The following is a 21,437-nucleotide window of genomic DNA, read 5'->3' as shown; positions in this document are numbered from 1 at the left end:
TTTGATATTTTCTCTCAACCTACAACTCAAAACCCAATAGCCACAACATAAAACCAGCGACAAAGCAACATCAAAGTCGAAACCATTCAACCCAAAATAAACAAGAAGAAAGTTACAAAGGCAACGATACAGGTCTCTTGCTAAATCACGATGAGCAAGTTCGAGGGCTTGCCACCAAGAAAGCCAGAAGAAAATCCGGACATATTGAAAGCTGGCTTCGTCAATTATCAAGGACATGAAATCTATCTCACTTGGCTATTCCCGTGTCCCAAGAAAGCGGAGTACCAAAAGAATGTTGAGAAGATATGTTGCGAGGTTGCTATGAAGCACCCCATACTACCATAGGCATCCGGTACTCTTCCATCCTGTGACTGGAAGGATGACGATGTTTTCCTTATTTCAGCGAGTATGAGAGAATGCATAACTAATGGCGTGTAAATAGGGCACTGTTTCACAATACTACACGAATCGGAGGTAGCAAGGGAAGAATTGTCCCCACCGAAACTCATATCACGGCTGCATTTGGTCCCCGCGTGTGCGAGAACGCCCACATATACGTCGGACCTCCTTTTGTCCCAAAAGAAAAGATGATGATTTGGAGAAAGAATGACGATACTATTGAATGGCTCAAATAGGCCACGGATGCGAAAAACCTTGGAGACATGGTCCGCATGTTTTGTGGTTCCCAAGTTGGACTTGTCTTGCTACGCGACGTAGAAGCATGGAGATCTTGTCTCTGCATTTCAAACATTAGAATATGAAGTTTTATCTGAATCGGCAACAGGATATACTTTGATCATAAAGTGCAGCGGTGCGATTCCTCCACGACTCATGAGAAGCCCTGGCCCCTAGCAAACAAGCAATCCTGGCCAACCTCTTCACCGCTAAGTTTCTCTTTGCTAGAAATATTGGAAACCACCAGATCGACAACAAGTTATATCAGAGAAATCACCTGTATAGCCAAACCTAATCACGCAAGGTGGACGTTATTCAAGTGGGTGCGGAAAGTATTGGCCATATTTTGAGCGCGATTGATGCCGGGTCTTCACTCGTATCTGTCTCGTATCACCCCCCTATCAGCCTTATCGCGTCAAAATTGTGGGGCTTTCATTTCCCCTACTTTATGCTCACCGTATATCCCACATTTTCTAAACTTCTCAACCTCCCGTCATACAAATATCAATAGATACGGATAGGTTTGCGCTACTTAATGTTTCGTCTCAGGATATTCTCTGACATGATTTTAGAGACTATCTCCAAGAGCTTGTGCTTCAGAGGACAGCTCGACAATGGACTCCAACGCGACGTCCGCTATCCAGCGGAATCGGCCCACGGCGCATTCAAACCTGGAACCAACAGATGACTTCTCGATCGATAGTTCAAAATCCGGATCCGGGGCAGCCATGAAAGGCGCCTTCCAAAGTATGCAAACATCACGGGGAAAGATCGAGTGTGCAAGCAAAAACCTTTCAGAATCAAATGAGCCGGGCTTCAGCCTCTTCCCCAAGCTTCCGGCGGAGCTTCGTCTCAAGATCTGGAAATTAGCGTTACCCGGGCCTCGGATCGTCGAGGTCTATTACGACAGAGCGAGGCATCCTTGGGACAAAAGTTTTATCAGATTTAATACTCCGCCTCCCGCTGCCTTGCATGCCAACTGGGAGTCGCGAAGAGTCGCACTCGAAAAGTATTGGTTACGACTCGGCAACGAGGAAATCACCGATTGCTTCGCTCAAATCGACCCCACTGAGGATACAATATTTATTCCGTTCAACAGTTTGGTGAAACTTCAGCAAAGGTTGATAAATGGCAAGGCGTTGTCTAAAGAAGCAAAAGAGAGTGTCCGGTCATTGGCAGTAGACGCACGTTCTTGGAAGAGACTCTGTGGCCCTGAAGGCTTCGTCTATTTTGAAAACTTGGAGAAGTTTACCATTGTGATTCACGATTCGGCAAATTGTCAAAGTAAGGAAAAGTGGCGAATGCCTGATACAGATCTTTCATTAGTGGACGTACAAGACGAGGTGGAGGTTTATGACCACCATCTAAGTGTAGAGAGTCAGATGGAGTTCGATAATGGACACTACGGACGGCAAGGGAAGTTGCCTACAATCGAGGTAAAGGTGGCAGCAAGGGGAGGAAAGAAGTGCTGTCATAATTAGCTATATCTAGGCCTATTGTTCATCAATGGGGTCTTCAGGATTTTGTACATTCATGTTCTTTTGCCTCGGATACATTGTTTCTCCCTATACACGCCTTGCAAAGCTATCACGTGCTGCGCACAGGCGTATATATAGCTTCTTCACCGCCCTTAGGGCACCATCATTCATACATATATTTACACAAACACATACATTTCCACTTCCACAGCTTGCCCAGGCCGTGACAAAAGCTCAGCTATTTCGTGAAATCATCATAGTAGTGAAGAGGAATAATCGATCGATTCAGGTGAGCCAACCCCCGCCTGAAATAAACAGTGGTTCAAAGGGAAACAACCCCGCTCACGTCCGCTGCCAGCCTGGCAACACTGCTTTGACTTGCGTTGTCTTTATTCCCAAAAGCCTATGCCCCCCCATTGTACCTCATTGCCTCGATTCAGAGCCCACCATCTATCCAGGTCTCGTTGCTAATCTTGCCCATGAGAGGCGAGAGAACTCTACAAAGAGCTAAGTCGAACTCATGGTTTCCGCATTTTCGACAGGATTACCAATACTATCGATGATAATTCCCTCCATGTCTCTGAACGCCTCGAGCAATCTTGTGAGAGTGCTGTCACCCCATGAGCAAGAATTGATCGCAATTTTTCCTGAGATTGAGTGCGTCTTGGGACCAACTGCTTCGCAATAACATTGTGTCTTGACTAGCGGTCTGGAGGTAGTTATGAACGGCGAGTTCCCTCGGAAGAAGACGTAAGAGATGTTCCCTCGGATCCATTCTGGTAGACATATTCAGCTGCAGTGAACACTTTTCCATTGCGACTTGTCAAGACTCGCGGCAGACCCACAGGGGAGTGTGGGGTTCTTGCTTCACGATGATGTTGCATTTTGCTTCCGGTGTGTATCGAGACCCATACAAAACGTCCACTACGTGACCGTCTTGTATGGGCTGCTTCCAAACCTTAAGACAGAGTTTGATTAGAAGGTTGGGGAAGTTGATGGTCTGGCCGACGTCTCCAGAAGAGAGGAGAGCCGTCGAAATTGACCCCTGGATTCCTGAAGGAAGGCCTTGAGGTCGCTTTCCTGGACTGGATGTGATCTCACGTAAGCAATGATGGAAATACTGATTGATTCGGACAGATCGGTGATCGTTCGTACCCGGGTTCAAAGGTTGGGGAGGTTTAGGCTCGAGGAGCGCTCTTGTATCTGTAGTAAGCAATTGTACCGGCAAGGCCATGAACAACAAAACCTGCCTGTTGATCCATGATGAATCGTTGTTCTGTTATCTTATTGCTTTTGATTAGGTCTCGAGAAACCTCTGTTGATAGGCCCTAGTATAAATGAGCCCATGTCTTATAGCAATCGGAACATTAGAGATGACTTACTTGTAGACTGAGACTGATGTCCTTCTCCTCTTTTCCGAGTACTCCAAAGTCATGCTGATCTCGATAGTCATCCTCCCAGGTTATTGTTGTTGTTAGTCGGAGGAAGAGATTATCTAAATGGAGGGCGGGAATTGCAAGTAAATAACCTTCGCCAAATTTACTAAGTTTCCACACTTCTAAATCGGCAAGAGAAATATCATATTGTAGACCTAAATATCACACAACGAAGGAGGCAAGGAACACTGGAATGCTTAGCATTGCTTTAGACGACTGTCATGGATTTTATGCTACGTGACATCTATACGCTTCTTTCTTCCCTAGAAGACCTTCGACTGCTGAAATCTATTTCCCTAATACTTGTGCATTCTGATCGGAGAAGTGACGACTAATATGAAGACACTCATGCAGGCAGGCAGCATCCTTCCCCGTCGCAGTCTAATTGCATACTCGCAAGCTTTGGCTTTGCCCGTTTACTGCCCTCTCTGCCTCCATGTCTAAGCCACCAAAAGGCGTTTAGTGTGTTTTGATAATAGGCAATAGCCGGGAAGTTTTTCAAAGCCAGATCAGTGGCCTGATTGCCCTCCAATGTGTGCCGACAGCTGAAGGAATGCACTATTAGTACGAACCCCTTTAGACACTTGAAGGTACGCAGGGCTTCAGTCATAGTCCATGTATGCCATGCTCTTGAATCTATAGCAATTTTCTCCAGTTTCAATGCTTCCTCAGACCAATTGTATTTGTGGAACAACCTGCTGTCTCGATGGCAACTCGTGAAATCTTTGATCCCAGGAAAACAGACGAGGTCTTCCTTCGGGTCGACTCTGCTATTGGCCAAGCTGGTGGACGCTCCAAGTATGCATATTTGCACTGAGACGTTTATGGGTGAGAGGTAGCGTTTGTTATATGTGAGCTTGCGCCCGCGGGAGGGTTTCCAGGGGAGGAGGATTAATGCGAAGGTTTCGGGGAGGAAGAGGAGGTTGAGGATGAAGGTCGTCCCGGACATGAGGAGCGCGAGCCAATCGCACCAACGCCGAGAGATACTGGAGGATTGGGTAATCCACGCGCCGGGGGCTGGGAAGGAGAGCGGTCCTGTGGAAACGGGTTCAATTAGCTATTTTGAAACAGGAGAAGGGGACGTGGTACCGAAAAATGAACCTGTGGCCACAAACGGCCACGCAAGACTTCTCCCCCAAGCTCAAAAATATCCGCAATACTCGCCCCGTAAATCGAGAGGATGATACTCGCACCAAATCCAGCAAGAGACCAACAACTCAACTGCGTCCCCGGATTCCTGCTTAACGCTGTCCCTAAATTAAACTCAAGATGCACCACCCTGCTCAATATACAGATCGGGTTCCGTCCTACGATTTCGGCAATCGAACCAGCGAATAGTGCGCCAGCGGCGATGCCCCAGACCTAACATGCTGGGGAGAGAGACTCGGCGGCTCGAGAGACGTAGAATTTAGAAGCGATTTTGGAGCCGGCCAGCGAGTCTGCGCTGGGGCACCAGTTGAGCACGAAGACGTTGATGAAGACGAGGATGCTGATCCAGATTTTGTGGGACCAAGAGTAAGGGTGTAGGGGTCTTGAATTTGTGATACTGTTTCTTTGAGAATGGGCCTGGTGCTGTTGGTTGAGGTTGGAGGGGGAGGTTTGAGATAGTGCTTGTGCTGAGGAATTGGAAGTTTTTGAGGGGAGGGAGGATTTGAAGGGGTTTCAAGTTTCAGCTGTCTGTGTTGCAGAATGGACTGTATTCCATTTGCTCGCTGGGCTGCGATGCCTGGAGATCAATGTCTTGAGGAGGAAGAAAAAATATGCTTGAAAAATGAAAACCACCTAGAGTTGCGATTTGGCAGTTGAGTTACCAATTTATGGCTAGCTGACACCAGGAACCACTTGATCGAAGCAACCCCAATAGTTCTTCACCTAAAGATAAACAATCGAGGCTTGTCACGTGCATTGGAGCTCAAAAGGGGAAAAGGAGGCCTCGCCAAGGCGGCCGTGGGATGCTGCAGGCGTTATTCAGCCCCTGACGTCAAGCCGAGGTGTTTCATGGCAAGGTCCGAGGGGCAAATGAGAAGAGGCATGGCAATAATACTCTCCCCCCCCCCCTAATTAAATGTAACAGTGGGTCCCCGCAAAACCAGCCTGGCACGGTCCAGTTGCCATACCAAAAAACCCCTGCACTTGGACCCACTGTTACATTTATTTAGGGGGAGAGAGTAGTGCGGGATGGGCGATCAATTTATAAGAGCTTATTCAGTGCGACATGCAACAAAATGGCAAAACTCTTGATGCGGAACATTGAAACTTTATGTGGCCGATTGAAGTCACTAGACTTTTGGAATTGAAACACTAATGAATATAAAAATGGTCATGAGTGGAGAGGTAGTTGTTGGTATGTCCGATTGCGAGTTGTCATTTTCGAGTGTGGATACAGTGGAAACTGGAGGGCAAAGCTGTAGCTTGAGAGATTGACCAACCCTTCCACCGAGCCCTCAACTCCCTTTCACAACTTCTCCAGAAGCAGCATCATTCACAGCAATATACGCAAAAATCATCGCAGGACCAAGCCCAGGCCCAGGATAAGTCTTGCCCATAATGGACGCCGACGTGTACAGTACATACAGTCGGTCCGATCCAAAAGCGACAAAAAAAAAAAAAAACCACCACAACACTGATTAATATAAATCGTATTAATTAAAACTATACTATATACTCTAGGAATTAATTCTATGTTCTCAAAATTATAATATCTTTATTATTAAGGAAGTTATAATGCACGTGATTAAGCGAGGAAATATATTCGCGTTTTGTATGGTCGTTTTTTTACTTTGGTTGTCACGTGACTGCCCCCCTAAGTTGACCGCTCTTCCATAATTATATTAATATCTCAACAACCACAAACCCAATCAAGTGCCCTTTTTGAATACTTCCAATGGCTACCTCTGTGAGCCTTCAGAAGCGCAAGCGAGCTGATTCAACTCTTGATTCAATCACAGTTCTCACCCTAGCTAAAGAAGCTGCAATCCAAGCGACTATCGACGAACGGCATGGGAAACCCTCTAATATAGAGGATAATTCTGATGATTCAGATATTGAACCAAGTAATGAAGTAGAGCTTGAAGATTCGACGCTCTTTTGGGTTCAGCGGAAGCTTTTTATTAGTGGTAATAAGACGATTATTTTGGAGAAGCCTATAGTTACACAGCGAGATCAGAGACTTGTGGAACAAACCAGTAAGTTTCTTACCTTATTTTCTTATTTTTATATTATAATATAAGTATACTAAGACTATTTCTAGCTTCCAGAGGCTCGTATAACTCCAAATTAATAAAGGAATCAGCAAAGCCATTGAGAACTCAATAATAACATGTATATAATCAGAGGGCAAAAGATGCTCAAGTCACAGAGCAATCTAGTAGGCTTAAGACCCCTATAATTATACCATCTTTTAAATAAAAGAGGCTACAATTCGATATTATTAGGGGGCCAATTGATATCCCTAGGGATATGTAATTAAGGGAAGAGCAAAGGCTTGAAGATGAAGACGATGGAACCAACGAGCTACTTTTGGATGCCCTTATTAGAAACGCTTGCGGAGATGACGAAGCTCTAGACGTACGAATGACTTATCAAGAAGTCCTTAACGATGTGGATATTAAGCTAGCTCAAACCAAAGAGCTATATACTCTACGTGTAATCGCTGACTTATATTTACTCCGGCAATATACCCAACAGCTTCTAAAGCTAGGGTAATATCGACTTGGAAGGGTTAATGCATCGCTCTTAGTAGCTTCCAGTAATTACCGCTTTAATAATGGAAAGATACTAGCTCGGCGAATTAGGGGGCTATTTAATTATTATCGACAGTGGCATGGCATTCCGCAGGAAACTAGGGGTGGTAAAAGAGATAGTGCCTCTTATCTGGACAATGAGGATATTTTTCTAGCCTGCCGGACTTGGTTAATTAATCAAGAGCTTGGAACGATATTACCAAACGATTTCCTAAATGCTATTAATCAGGAGATTTTACCTCGATTATTATCGATAATAGAAAAGCCTATCGCTCGTAGTACAGCCTACTTATGGCTCCCTAGGCTCGGCTTTTATCGCCATGAGACTAAGAAAGGGCTTTATGTGGATGGATACGAACGACCTGATATGATTTAGTATCGTCAAGAGGTGTTTTTACCATTAATGAAGGAGCTTTTATTATATACAGTTCAATACGAGGAGGATAAAGCTGGTACGTGACATACGATTTAACCTTTACTTCTAATTAGAGTTCAGGTATACGTAATATACTTCTACGATGAGAGCTGTTTCCATGGATTTGACTATAAAAAGAGCCTCTGGCTAGTAGATAATCAGCAAAAAATGCCGGGAAAGAGTAAAGGGAGGCTAATTCACGATTCTGAATTCGTGGGACCTGAGGGGCGTATTAGGGTGCCAAATAATAAAGGCATTTTTATCCCGGACGATCCCGATTTGGATGCCCGTCAAATTATATATCCAGGCTCAAATGGGGACCCCTGGTGGGATACAAAACAGCTACTAGTACAGATTACTAGAACGCTCGATATATTTGAATAGAAGTACCCAAACTATATAGCTATTCTAATATTTGATCAGTCTTCTGTATACGCTTCGCATGGCGAAGGTGCACTGAACGCCTTTGGTATGAATAAGTCACCAGGGGGGGTTGAAAAGGGTAATATTAAGGCCTATGGAAGGGATACGTACTTTCTACCAGAGTGTATGATTCCGGGGTTACAAGGCACCATTCAAGCCCTTTGGCAACTTAATCCGAATGGAGAAAGAGAGCCTAAGGGTGTGGAACAGATTCTTATTGAGCGAGATTGCAATATACCTGGCTTAAGATTTAAGTGTCCAAAGGGTGCTAAGTGTACTGCACCCCTTGAATACCCTCCCGCTATCGAACAAACGTGCTGTTTAGCTCGTATACTATCGAATCACCAAGACTTCTTTGAAGAGAAGTCCCAAGTTAAAGAGCTTATTACAGATCGGGGATATAAGGCTGTGTTTTTACCGAAGTTCCACTGTGAAATTAACCCAATTGAGATATACTAGGGATATAGCAAAACTCGATATCGTCAAGTAAAGAAGGCTAGCTTCCCAGATACCAAGATTAAGGTGGTAGAGGCACTTGAAGCTTGTTTAATTGAGACTATGCGGAGGTTTTGCAACCGTATATTCCGCTGGATGGATGCATATCGGAAGGGATTAAGTATTAAACAAGCTGCTTGGTGTATACGGAAGCAAAAACGCCATAGAACGATATCTAAAAAGGTAATGGACGAATGGGATAATATGCAAAAGTAAGGGAAAGAAAGTAGCTAAGTAATAAGTAAGGTTTATAGATTTAGTTCGGCTAAAAGTTAGCTTGAAACCCATATAATTAGGGCCCTACTATATATATAATATGTATAGTACTAGAAAAAGCTATATTTAGTATTTAGGAAGGTTTACTTAAGCTTATAGGGCTTAGTTATTATTATTATATTAATAATAAGGCTGGTAAGATACCGCGATCTCCCCCTAAAGTCCGGGATCACGTGACCTTAGCGAGCAAATATATTCGCGTTTTGTATGGGGGAAAATCAAAAAAGTAAAAAGGGTCCGTGCACTTTAAGCCTCGATTATTAATGAACCACAAATTATATTAAAAATCTAATTAATAGGTATTTTTCGCCTGCTTCTATTCTATAATCGCATTACTTAGTATACATTAATTAGGGTTGTGGTTAAAAAGTTATTATAGGCGTAAAAGAGCGACCGTTTTGTCGCTTTTGGATCGGACCGACTGTACCTGGAATTACTTACTATTCTTTCTTAATACTCTCGTATATTCATCTGTGGGCAGACTCCCCTCCGTGCCTAGATCACCGGGCCAGATTTGAATCGCATAGAAAGGACCTACCTCCAAAGTTCCCAAGATTGGGATTGGTTTAATGGTTGGGTCTCCAAAGTGCTGGTCGTAGAATGACTTCCCGCGGCTGAAGTCATCATCATTTCCTCTGGCGACCATCTCGTTGAAATGGGAAACCGTAGATTCGAGCCCTTTGGCATCGACGCCAATTTCCTTTGCCAGTTCATCTAGAGAAGCGCCTTTCTTGGGAAGACCCGCCGTGAAAGCGCTTTCAGGGGTCTTTCCAGGAAACACACGCAATAAGAAGCACTTCTTGCGAGGCTGAGAATCCATGACCAGCCAGGCTGGAATTGCAAGTACAGTTTTGTTGCGCTTGTATTGTTGCTGTCCACAATCACCATAAGACTGAGTCTCATTCATGAATCGTTTTCCTGAAGAGTCCACGATAATGCCGTGAGGTAAGCAGCGTTCGCAGGTGCTAGATGCCGTTTGTACTAAGGTTCAGGAAAGTCGGATACCACCATGCATCATCCATCAGCGCAGGGGCGGCGTCCAGTGTCTGTCCAGCTCGGATCGCATCCCCGGTGTCGGGTAGAGGTACCATGGTCCATTCGTCACTTGCTGGTTCCGGGAAGAATTTCTTACCGCATTTCCGGCTTTCGAGCGAAGCCTCTCGCACACAGCAACACGTCCTTCCTGGCGTGAATCTCGACCTCCTTCCCTTCTCGGTTGACCACAGCTCCTACCACCCTGCCCTCTTCCACAATCAACTTGGCAAGCGGTGCCGCACGCCAAATCCTCATCGCCCGATTCTTAACAAGCAGCATCAACTGCGCCACCAATGACTTCCCCATCGTCACCGGCTTCCTCCCCAATGCTCTCCACGCTACCGTTCTCACTGTCGCAATTTTTAGAAACAAGAAGAACAATCCCCAAGTCTGCATAAAAATCGGGAACACAGTAGACTCCCCAGCATACGTAGCAACCGCACTCTCCTCCTCCCGATCCGCCAACAGCCCCTCTCACTCCCCAAGACTCTTCCCATCAAAGACCTCCCCCTCAATACTCCGCCCCAAGCTCGTTCCTTCCTTTTCTTGAATAATAATCCGGAAACCTGGGCGCAGCCACCACTTAAACCCAGTTTCACTTAGACATTGTACCATCTTCGGACCATGAGTCAACGCGGCCATTTTCTGCTCGAGGGAGGAGACAGGTCCTACGTTTTTCGACGGTGGCGGTCATGTACGCTAGCGCGTTGGGGAGGCTGCCTTGAATACCGGAGGAGAGCGTGATGTGGTTGTTGGGGATCCAGACACTTCCTCCGGATTGGGCGGAAGCCCCGCCTAGAAGGGGGTTTTCTCGATGAGGAGGGGTGAGGCCGCGATGGTGGGCGCGACGAGCAGCGATGAGACCTGCTGCTCCGGCGCCGACTATGAAGATGTCGCATTATCAGTCGGATCCAAGGTGAGACGCTTCGGCTTCGCCGGGCTTGATTGGTGTGCTGTTTGGTGGGTAGTTCATGTTGGTTGGAGGTCGTGGTGAGCTGATAGAGGGCGAACAGTACCCCACGACTGCGGGTGAGCCTTGCTGTCTCAGCGGTGTTGGGAATATACGGATGAGATGAGGACAGTGACTTGCAGTTGGCAGAAAAAGCGGCACTCATTTTCAATGTCCCAAGACCAAGTTAAATATTACAGATACGTGTCCCACGAATGTGCGCAGCGCGCTGAGGTCTAGTACTTTCAAAGTCTACTTCTTCGAACATCTTGGTGGTCGTCAATTGCTCAAAGCTCCAGTCCCCATTTCCAAAGTTCAGCGAAATGTCCAACTTAGACATGGGATATTGAAAATGAGTGTCGGATTTTCTGTCCAACCCGAGAATGATACAAGAACGGTATGAAAGTAGGGATTGGAGGAACTACCCCGCTTGTATGGAGAGCAACTTCTCCTTTCTCCAATTCTCACAGGAACACGAACACAACAAGTTGGCAGCCACCAAGATTGGAGCTGGGGAGAAACGGAAGATCAGTTCCTAATCACTGACCGCCTGCTCATACATTCTATGGAAAAATGCAGCAAATTGGACTTCCTTCCCTTCTGAGCCCCTCCTGGCACGGTCCGGCTCAATGTCCGAGAGAACTCCTACGATGGCGTTGGTCACAATGCAAACATTCCCACCACCACCACCAATATCGTTGATAATCCGATAGCACCTGCGCCTGCATCCTTCAACATACTCGCAGCAGACTTCAAGTTCGTGCTAGAAATGCCATTCTCCGCTGTGGTTTTTTCCCCCTCGATTGCAGTACACGCCGCCATGAAAGTCGCATTACTCGTCATTGCGGTCAACTTCGTTTGCGCTTTCGCGGCCTTCGCCTTGATCCCCGCCTCCTTTGTCGTATTGCCCTTCGCAACCATGTCCAACTTCGTCTGGTTATTCGCAACATCCACGAACTTCTGCAACTTGTTCATCATTTTACATTCATCTTTCTGCATGACTGCAGGGCAAGCAGATTGCAAAGTCGAGTTGCTGGTCAGCGTTTGCAGTTTGGTTGAAGCTTTGGACGCCTCGGATTGGATTTTCGCGATCTTGGTGGCGTTGTTTTTGGTCGCCGTTGCCACTGCTGTACTGTTTGCTGCGAACCTGACGAAGCGTTGGAGCGCGAAGGTTTCTTGACATTGATCGTTTTCTGCTGCTTGAGCGTCGATCACTGCGCAGGCTGACATGAGGGTGCTATTTGATTCCAAAGTCTTAAGTGTTGTGGAGGCCGTAGATGCCTTTGCTTGGATCTCTGCTATCTTAGTGGCATTATTCTTGGTGATTGCGTCCAGCTTGGTGGTGTTGGAGGCGAGTTCGACGAGTTTGTTCAGTTTGACCATCTCCTTGCACTGCCCACTTTCGGAGACTGTCTTGGTGGACTCGATCTCGTTGCCCTTGGCGGCCACCGACGTTGCCAGCAGGAGAGAAACGACGAGAGACTGGAAATGCATGATGAAATCTATTCAACCGTGAAACGTATTATTGTTCGAAGGAAGGAAGAAACGGACCGGCCGTATCGATGAATAATATTTGAAAGAATTAAAAACGCGGAAAGAACTGCACGGCTTTACGCCAAGACTAAAGGCATGAAGTGGCGTAGCGAGGATATATATACGTTGAGCTGTCAAGGACAGTTTCGGATGCTAAGGCTTTGCTACCTTCTAGACGTCACTTGACTTCTGCGCCGTCTACTACCGATGGGCTCGTGTCTCGACAGCAACTCGTTCCGACAAGGTATGAAGGCATGTTTCCGTATGACGCGGCTTCGATATTTCACGTCAAGGTCTGATCCGACTCTTGCGCTGGGCTCCGAAACATTCTGATAGGTATAAAGTTTGCTGCGAGAGGTTTCTCTGACGAGTGTTGCGTGTCGATGCGGCTGCTGTCTCTAAAACGTCTGAGAGCCTCATCTTCGTGGCCAAGCTATAGACTCTGGTGCCAAGACCTGATACAGCGGGGGTGTTCAGGGTTAGGATCTTCTCATAGCGGTCGATCTGGTTCGTGGGGACTTTTGAAACAGACCGCGTCTGCGTTGCAAATGTGCCGCTTTGACGAGATTGATTGGTTCTGCAGGGATATGGCGTGCAATGGAGAAGATCAAAACAGAGAAGTCTAACCTTGTCTTTATTTGGATGTCAATGGTGGGAGAATGCGTCGCATACTGCGCGTGGCGATGGATGGAGTTGACGATGTGAGGTTGAAGTCGACGGACAACGGCAGGTTGTCGGATTGCGTCTGATATTATCACGTGACCATCTTAGCAGCTAATGCGGGCCTTCTCTCTTACTTAGGTCGGGGGCTCAGATGATTTTTGTCAGATGGAAATGGCATTGGGCTTCGATGCGCTTCTGAATCTTTGAACAGGAAACAATCTCAGTGAGGGTGTTGATTATTTCAGGCAGAAAGGTAAAACGACACCCCCCAGATATTAACTAGAGCCAGAGTGTTAATAGCTTATAGTTGGCTACTTAAGCCCTTTAGAGACTTTAAGCTAGATTTTTTTATAAAAAATATATTAGTATAAGCTAGAAATAAGCTATTATATTCTTTTTTATATTAGAAATTAAGATTATATAAGCTTTAAAAATAACTTATTTTAAGTAAAAAAAATTATAATTAGAGATTATATCTTTATATATAATTATGTAAGCTTATTAGAAGCTTAATTAAAGAACTCGAATAAAGACAAATAAATTTTTTATATTTCTCTTCCCGGGTATTAATTAAAAATATTAATTAAGAACTAACCTAGTTACTATTTTAAAATAATAGAAAACTAATAATAAGATTTAAATTTTTTAAATTTTCTTTAAATTAATTTATAAGTAATTAATAAAATTAATACTTTCTTTAATTCTTGTAATATTAATTAAAAACTATTTAAATATAAACTTTTTATATAAAATATTATAATAATACTAGCTAAAATTATATAAGTTTAACTAATATCTAACTAGTTTTTCTTATTAAACTAGAATTTCAGTTATTTTAGTTATATTAGCTAGTATAGTAACTAGTATAATTATATAATTTATTATAAATATATTTGAAATATAGCAAGTAAGCTAGAGACTAATTATTATATGGCAGGATGGCACGTGTACAGATAAGCGAGGCTTTGCCCTACTTAGCTAGTTTTCAGACAGAGAACTCAATAAATCATCCTTTACTATATATACAGCATTTAATAATGGTAGTAATGCCTTATTAACCATTTATCACAGGCTTTATACTAGCTTGCGATATGATCCAGATCGACCTCCCGCCCATTAATACCACAATTACGTTATCTGAATACACTTTAATACCAAGCCAGTTCCTAGCGGATATTATCAAGCTTGCGCACCAGCTTCAGAATATCATTAACAAGAACCTCAAACTCGTAGAGTTCATCGGCCCAGAGACTCGAATAGCAATTAAGGTAATCCTATACGATTATCCAGAAAGAGAATACACTCCCGAGTTACAATCCAGTTATTCCAATAGACTCCGATCACCCCTCGAACCCGATCTCTTCCCGACAGAGTGGCTCAATAGCAAGCATACCTTCAATACAGCCCTATAACGATTTATTACTATAGTAAAACCATCCACTATTTCCCCGCCCAATACAAGTAATTCATAAAGCCAGTAATAGATTCCCGAGAGCGGTACTATAGAGAAAATCATAAGGGAAGGCATTTCTTCTAGTTCCGGTATATATATTACTATACCAGATACGAATCCCAATAATCCGGGAAATACCGGGAATAGAAATAATAGTAATAGCCTTATACCAGATATATAAGAAGATATAGTCTAATTAATTATATAAACTATATAAGTATTAAATATAGAATAAAATAATAATAGTATATATTCCGGAAACGGAAATGGGAATATATAATAAGATCCCGATAAAGATTTTATAGACCTAAGATAGTAACTATAAGATATTGGCTTCTTTAACCCGAAGCTTAATAAATTATACGGGAAAGGTAATTATATTATAGTAGAAATAAATATATACTAGTAAAATATCTATATATTTATAGACTAAGTCAGAGATAATAGTATAGGTCTATAAGTAGCCATAATTAGATAGAACCTATTCTCTTATCTTTATAATAAAGCCTTAGTATAGTATATAAATGAATTAGATAAGCTTTATTAGACCGGCCTTAAGTTTTTACGAAATAATATAGAGGATTAGTATATAGTACTAATTAAGAGATTTAAGGATATACTAAATAAAGTATTAAGGAAAATATAAAAGAAATAGTTTATTAAAGAAGATATATATTCCGGAAAAGATATATAATTATATATTACTATAGTTATAAGATATATAAAAGCTACCGAGTTCCTAGAGGTAATCTAGTAGCTTTCCTAAGCCTATAATAACCTCGACCCAGAGCTTCATATCTATATTTCCTATTTAGAACCTATTACTATCCTTAGTAGCTTTATAAAAGAAGTATTAGTAAAGTTATAATTATAGAAAAATATACTAGATTCCTAGTTATAATTTTAAGATAATAAATAAAGCTAATAGTAGTTATTCTAATAAAAGAATAAAAGAAGTAATACTAATTTTAATATTATTACGAGAAATGAGGTCTGCTAATACCTTATAATAAGACTAAACTTTAGACTAGTATTTAGACCTTTTATTTTATATATAAATTTCAGACCTTAATATTCTTTTATTTTTTAATTCAAACCCAAAACTTAATTTAATACTAATAAGAAACCTGAACTAAAGCCTCTACTAGCTCTAAAACCAAGATTAGCCCTAATAGCAGGTTTTATATAGGAATAGGAAAGACAAAACAGGCCCTAAGACAATAAGCCCCGTTATAGATCTAGCTTCTTTAATAATAGCTCCTTATAAAATAGTAATAGATTCCGCCGTTTTAGATACTATAATAAGGCAAACTTTATAAAAGATAACTACTATAATATACCTAAGAAGTATAAAAACTAATATAATAAGAAATTAGAGAAAAACAAATACTTTATTAATAAGGAAATATATTTTCTTATTAAGGAAAAGTAATCCGAAACTAGTAAACCCGAGAATAAGATTTACCTAGCTATTAATTATATAGTTTCTAAGGAACTCATATATTAGAAATATTAGAAACCCTTCCCGTTTTATAATAAGCTCTTTAAATATATCTATATAAATTCATATAATATTAAATCCGAATAGGTTCCCTAAGATTCCTAATAAGAACCCAATTCCTAGTATTAGGAACTACTTTCCTATTCGAGTTCCTGTAATATAGAACCCTCTTCCTAGAATAAAGTATAAGCTACTTTCCCGGTATTTCTAGCTTATTTTTATTCTAATATATTAATTCCCAAGATTCCTAATATAATTAATACTTTACTAATTAGACTAACTAGTATATTTATTTCCGGATATATATATTTCATATTTAATATATAGTTTATTATAAACGGGAAAAAGTATAAGGTCTATACTAATATAAGATATTCCTGATCTCTTATAAATAGGAATTAGCTTATAGGATATCCGGATATTAGTATTAATATGAAATAGTCTATAATAGTAAAGGGAATCGGATCTAGGCTAAAGTTATACGGGCTAGTAATATTTATATTATATATATCTGGTAAGATTAATAGCTAGGATATTCTCGGAAAAGTAATTATTAGAGCTTGGGTTATTAAGAATCTTAAGTCTTACTTGCTTTTAGGTAATAAATTCTTATATTCTTATAGTATTATTATTAATTTAAAGAAGAACGAGATTATTATTAGTACTTATAAGGATCTAATAGCCCTAATTATTATTTATTATAAGAGTAAATATATTATATATAAGGTATTAATTATAAAAATAATTATTATTTCTCTGAAATTTATAATTACTATTTCCTTAATATATATATTACTACTAAAGAAATATAGCTATATATTTAAAGCTTCCTATAATAGTACTTATAATACTATTATAAAGTATATAAACTTTATTATAGTTATAAATCCTTCTAATAAGATAAAGAAGATTCTAGTAAAAACTAGACTCGGAATAGTAATAGAATTTAAGGAAAAAGGCTATTACCTAATATAAAACCTAAAGATAATAAAGGAGACCTAATATAAGGAAGTTTTTAATTCTTAGGACTTCTCTAATAATAGCCTTATAATTAGTATCTCAAAACTATTAAATATTCCCGAAATTATAATAGAAAATAATATTTATATTTATAATCTCGAGCCCGAGCTTACTAAGCAGATTCAAGTATTAGTTATTAAATTTATAGTATATTAGGAAAAAAAGGCCTAATTAATATATCCGAGAAAGAAATAATATCTATTTCTCTTATAAATAGCTAGTAAAACGGGAAGATCTCTGTAAAAGTTTATTTTATTAGTTTTAAGAATTAAGAAGTAATTAATAATATCTTTAATAGTCTATATATAAAGAACCTAATAGATTAGGTAAAGTTCCTAATACTATTTAGTTATATGATATTTATAGTCTAGAAGATTATAAAGAGAAAGTATAAGGTATATCTAATAGTTAATCTCAGACTATTAAATAAATAGGCTATTTCCGATATTTACCTAATACTACTTTAATTAGAAGTTATTAAAGTTCTATAAAATATATAATATATCTCATATATTAATAATTCTGCTTTCTTTTACTAATTCCTAATTAAGCCCGAATATAGGAAATACTTTATTATTATTAGCTACTATAGCCAAGAATAGTTTAAGATTATATTAATAGAATTTAAGAATTCCCTAGTATATATTTAATAATTTATAAATAGAAAGCTATATTTATATAAAGATTTCGCTTGTATATTTATTAATAATATAATTATCTTTTCTAAGACTATTAACTAATATATTTATTACCTTTAATAAATCTTTTCCCTATTTATTAAAATAGATCTTTTTCTTTTTCTAATAAAGTTCTTTCTGGCCTATTTTTCTATTTAGTTTTTTGAATACTAAGTAAATAAACTCGAAATATTTATAACTAAGAAACATATATTAGTAATTAAGAATCTTATATTCCTATTTTTATTTAAGGAACTTAAAACTTTTATTAGAATAATAGGATTTCTTAGATAATATATTTCCTTTTATATAAAGGTAATTAAGCCTTTATAATAGTATAAGACCGAGATATTAGTAAAGAAATATAAATAGGATTAAGTTAGACCTAAGAAAAAGAAGTTCTATATTCATTTTACCTAGGAACTAACTAACTTGGAAAAGGCCTCTTTTAAATTAGTAAGAAGTTATCTTTCTAATCCTTAATTCCTAATATATTATAATCCTAAAAAGGTTACTTATACGAAAATTAATACCTTAAATATTTGCGATTTTGAAATTATATTCTTTTATTTTAAGGAGAATTATAAAATACCTAAGGACCTAGTAAAGATTTTTTCTATAGTAGTTTAGCTTATTTTATTCCTTAGTAAGCTTCTTAGCCCTATAGAAAAGAATTATTATTTAATAAAACTAGAAGTTACTTGCCTTATCTATATTTATTACTATTTATATATTATATTTCACTTATTAAAGTATCTAATTATTATTCTTAGTAATTACTTTATTATTTATAAAATATATAATTAAGTTATATTTATAACTTCTAATACTAATTAAGTAAATATATACTTATATTATATATTATAATATTTTTCCTAGTTTAGCCTAGAAGTATATTATATTTCTAGAAAAACGAATATTATTTCTAATATACTTTCTAGACTTTATATCTTTAAACTAAAGAATATTTTTAAGAATAATACTCTTAATAATATCTATATAATATTAGAAGTATATATAACCGAGAAATTTAGAAAATATCTAGTAACTAGGTATACTACGGATCTATATTTCTAGTAAACTCTCTAATTTCTGAAATATATAAGTAATAAGCTTTCTAAATTATATATTTAACCAGGAGTTCTATTTTTTATTAAAAACGGTCTGCTATATAATACTATAATAAAGGGCTAAAACAGATTATATATTCCTAATATAGTTCTCTAAAATATATTTAAGGAAGCCTATAGCCTGGAATATTTTAGAATTCTAAAAATAATTTAGGAATTAAGATTATTTTATATTTCTAAACTAACTAAGAAAATCAAGAACTTTATTAAGTACTACCTGAGCTATCTTATAAATACTACCCTCTATATCTAATTAAATAATAAACTCTAGCCTATTTATACTATTCCCTACTTATTTTATATAATTACTATAGATTTTATCCTTATATTACCAGAAATTAATATAGTTATACCCTAGTTTATTAATAGCTATAGTACCTTTAATTATCTTATAATAAATACCTATAAGTTTTCTTATAAGTTCTTACTTATTCCCGGATATAATATATATACTATAAAAGATTAGGCTACTATTCTAGTTAGAATACTACTACTTATATTCTAGGACATTCTAAAAGAGTTTATTTCTGACCGGAATTCTAAGTTTATATTAGTAATTTAGAGAAAGATTTTCATATTACTTAGTACTAAGCTTTTCTATTTAATTATATAATATCTATAGACTAATAGGTAGTCCGAAATCAAAAACTAATATATTAAGATTACCTTTTACTATTATATATATAAATACCCGAGAATTCCCTAGTCTAATAATATATTATCTTTTTAATATACCTTAAATAATTCCTTCTATATACTAATTAGATATAGCCCTAATAAAGTTATTATAGGAATAAAGGCTAATACGGGATTAAGCCTTATTATACTAGAATAGAAACAGGAACTTCCCTTAGTTATTTATAAGCTATATTACTTAGATATTCAAATCTTAATTAATTTTACTATAAATATTACTAAGGAAAGCTATAATACTAAATACTAACTAATCTCTTTGGAAATTAGTAATAAAATATACCTAAAGCTATATAAGGGCTATAGCTTACCTAAGAAATCTAATCCGAAGCTTTCCGAATAATATATAGGATCCTTTATAATTATAAGAAAGATTAGCTACCTTATATATAAGCTAGATCTTTTACTTTCTTAGAAGATTTATTATATAATCTCTATTATATATTTTTAGCTAGCTCCTAAAAAAGAGGATCTATTTAGAAAACCTAAGCCAAATATCTAAGAACTAGTAAAAAGAATTATAGGAAATACTAATAAGTAAAAGTCTTATAAGCTAGAATATTTCATAAATAAATATATTATAAGATATAGTAATAAGATATCTATTAAATATCTTATATAATATAAAGGCTATTTATTAGTATATAATAAATAGTTCCTAGTTAAGCTTTTGGGAAATATAAAAAAGCTAGTTAATAATTACAAGAATTCTTTCTTAGTTCTTCTAGCTTTAAAATATTAGAAATAGTTTTCTAAAACTATAGATACTTACTAGTATTACCTTTTATACTTACTTAATAATTTTGGTATTACTTTACTATTTATCTTTATAATATTTACTTGACTTATTTATAAGGTAATCTCTTTATTATATTTCTTATATTTCTAATAACTTTAATCCTTAATTATCTTATAATATTACTAGAGATACTATTAGTTCTTCCCTTAAGGTTTCTTTCCCAGAAGTCTTTATATAATTTAGTATCTACTAGCTACTAAATACTTTTCCCGGTATATATATATAAATACTAGTTACTTATAATTAAGAAAGAAATTAGTAATAATCTTAATATAAGTAATATTAAAAACCGTAATAAGCCTAATTAGGATATACTTAATATATATTATAATTTTACTCTATATCTATTTCTTGTCTATAATAATAATAAACTTCTAATTACTCGAATATTCTTATTATAATAATACTAAACAAATTCCAGACTCTTTTTTAAGAATAATAAAGATTCCGAAACCGGTTCCTAATAACTTCTAGTAAATCCCGAAGGTAATATAATAGAATACTAATAATCCGAATATATTTCCCAAGTTCCTATATAGGAATATTAATAATCCAAATAGGGTTCCTAAGTTCCTATATAGAAATACTAGGAATTCTAAGATATTTCCCAGGTTTCTATATAAGATTACTAGTACTTCTAATAAGCTTCCCAAATTCTATAATAAGAATTCTAATCTTTCTAATAAGCTTCCTAATAATCCGAATTTCTTCTTATAACTTCCGGTTCTATCTTTAGATAGTCTAGGATCCTATACCTGACTTCTAGTATATCTATATAACTTTATTAGACTAAGAGGCCGGCTTTCTAGTTAGCTAGAATAAGCCTATTACGAAAATTATAAAGAACTAATAAGAAATTCCAGGAAAAACCCCTTTATTTCTAGTTAGATCCCAAATAATAAGCAGTCTTATAGTAATACTAGTATTATAAGGTTTATAACTTAGTTAAGAAAAAGAAGTTACTAAGATAAAATAAGATTAATAAATATATTAGGGAAGGTAATAATAATTACCTTATATAGGCTATATATATATCTATTAAA

General features: G+C 37.7%; 5 protein-coding genes across 5 annotated transcripts; 1 reads left to right on the top strand and 4 right to left on the bottom strand.

Annotated features, from left to right (window-relative positions):
• Window positions 1-1,289: 1,289 nt before the first annotated feature.
• K444DRAFT_658150 (uncharacterized protein) lies at window positions 1,290-2,163 on the top strand (the record flags this gene model as incomplete). The annotated part of the gene is made up of 1 exon (XM_024886228.1): window positions 1,290-2,163. One exon carries the CDS (start codon window positions 1,290-1,292, stop codon window positions 2,154-2,156), a length of 867 nt encoding a protein of 288 aa, XP_024743871.1. The 3' UTR covers window positions 2,157-2,163.
• Window positions 2,164-2,766: 603 nt separating this feature from the next.
• On the bottom strand, window positions 2,767-3,588 carry K444DRAFT_623213 (uncharacterized protein; the record flags this gene model as incomplete). The annotated part of the gene is made up of 3 exons (XM_024882254.1): window positions 2,767-2,929; window positions 2,999-3,349; window positions 3,536-3,588. 3 exons carry the CDS (start codon window positions 3,586-3,588, stop codon window positions 2,767-2,769), a joined length of 567 nt encoding a protein of 188 aa, XP_024743870.1.
• A 347-nt stretch (window positions 3,589-3,935) lies between these two features.
• Window positions 3,936-4,538, bottom strand: K444DRAFT_623212 (uncharacterized protein; the record flags this gene model as incomplete). Its single annotated transcript, XM_024882253.1, has 1 exon — window positions 3,936-4,538. The coding sequence occupies one exon, from the start codon at window positions 4,536-4,538 to the stop codon at window positions 3,936-3,938; it is 603 nt and encodes a 200-aa protein (XP_024743869.1).
• A 4,603-nt stretch (window positions 4,539-9,141) lies between these two features.
• K444DRAFT_2917 (uncharacterized protein) lies at window positions 9,142-9,958 on the bottom strand. Its single transcript, XM_024871667.1, has one exon. The coding sequence runs from the start codon at window positions 9,846-9,848 to the stop codon at window positions 9,375-9,377; it is 474 nt and encodes a 157-aa protein (XP_024743868.1). The 5' UTR covers window positions 9,849-9,958; the 3' UTR covers window positions 9,142-9,374.
• Window positions 9,959-11,585: 1,627 nt separating this feature from the next.
• Window positions 11,586-12,419, bottom strand: K444DRAFT_639102 (uncharacterized protein; the record flags this gene model as incomplete). The annotated part of the gene is made up of 1 exon (XM_024884336.1): window positions 11,586-12,419. One exon carries the CDS (start codon window positions 12,417-12,419, stop codon window positions 11,586-11,588), a length of 834 nt encoding a protein of 277 aa, XP_024743867.1.
• Between the last annotated feature and the right edge of the window lie 9,018 nt (window positions 12,420-21,437).

The sequence above is a fragment of the Hyaloscypha bicolor genome, assembly GCF_002865645.1.
Source record: "Hyaloscypha bicolor E unplaced genomic scaffold K444scaffold_10, whole genome shotgun sequence".
Lineage (NCBI taxonomy): Eukaryota > Fungi > Ascomycota > Leotiomycetes > Helotiales > Hyaloscyphaceae > Hyaloscypha > Hyaloscypha bicolor.
The sequence above is the reverse complement of the archived record's forward strand: the minus strand, read 5'-3'. Positions and strand labels throughout refer to the sequence as shown.

Coding starts and splice junctions, on each gene's coding strand:
- K444DRAFT_2917 (XM_024871667.1), bottom strand. CDS start 9,848: ATGAATGAGACTCAGTCTTATGGTGATTGTGGACAGCAACAATACAAG.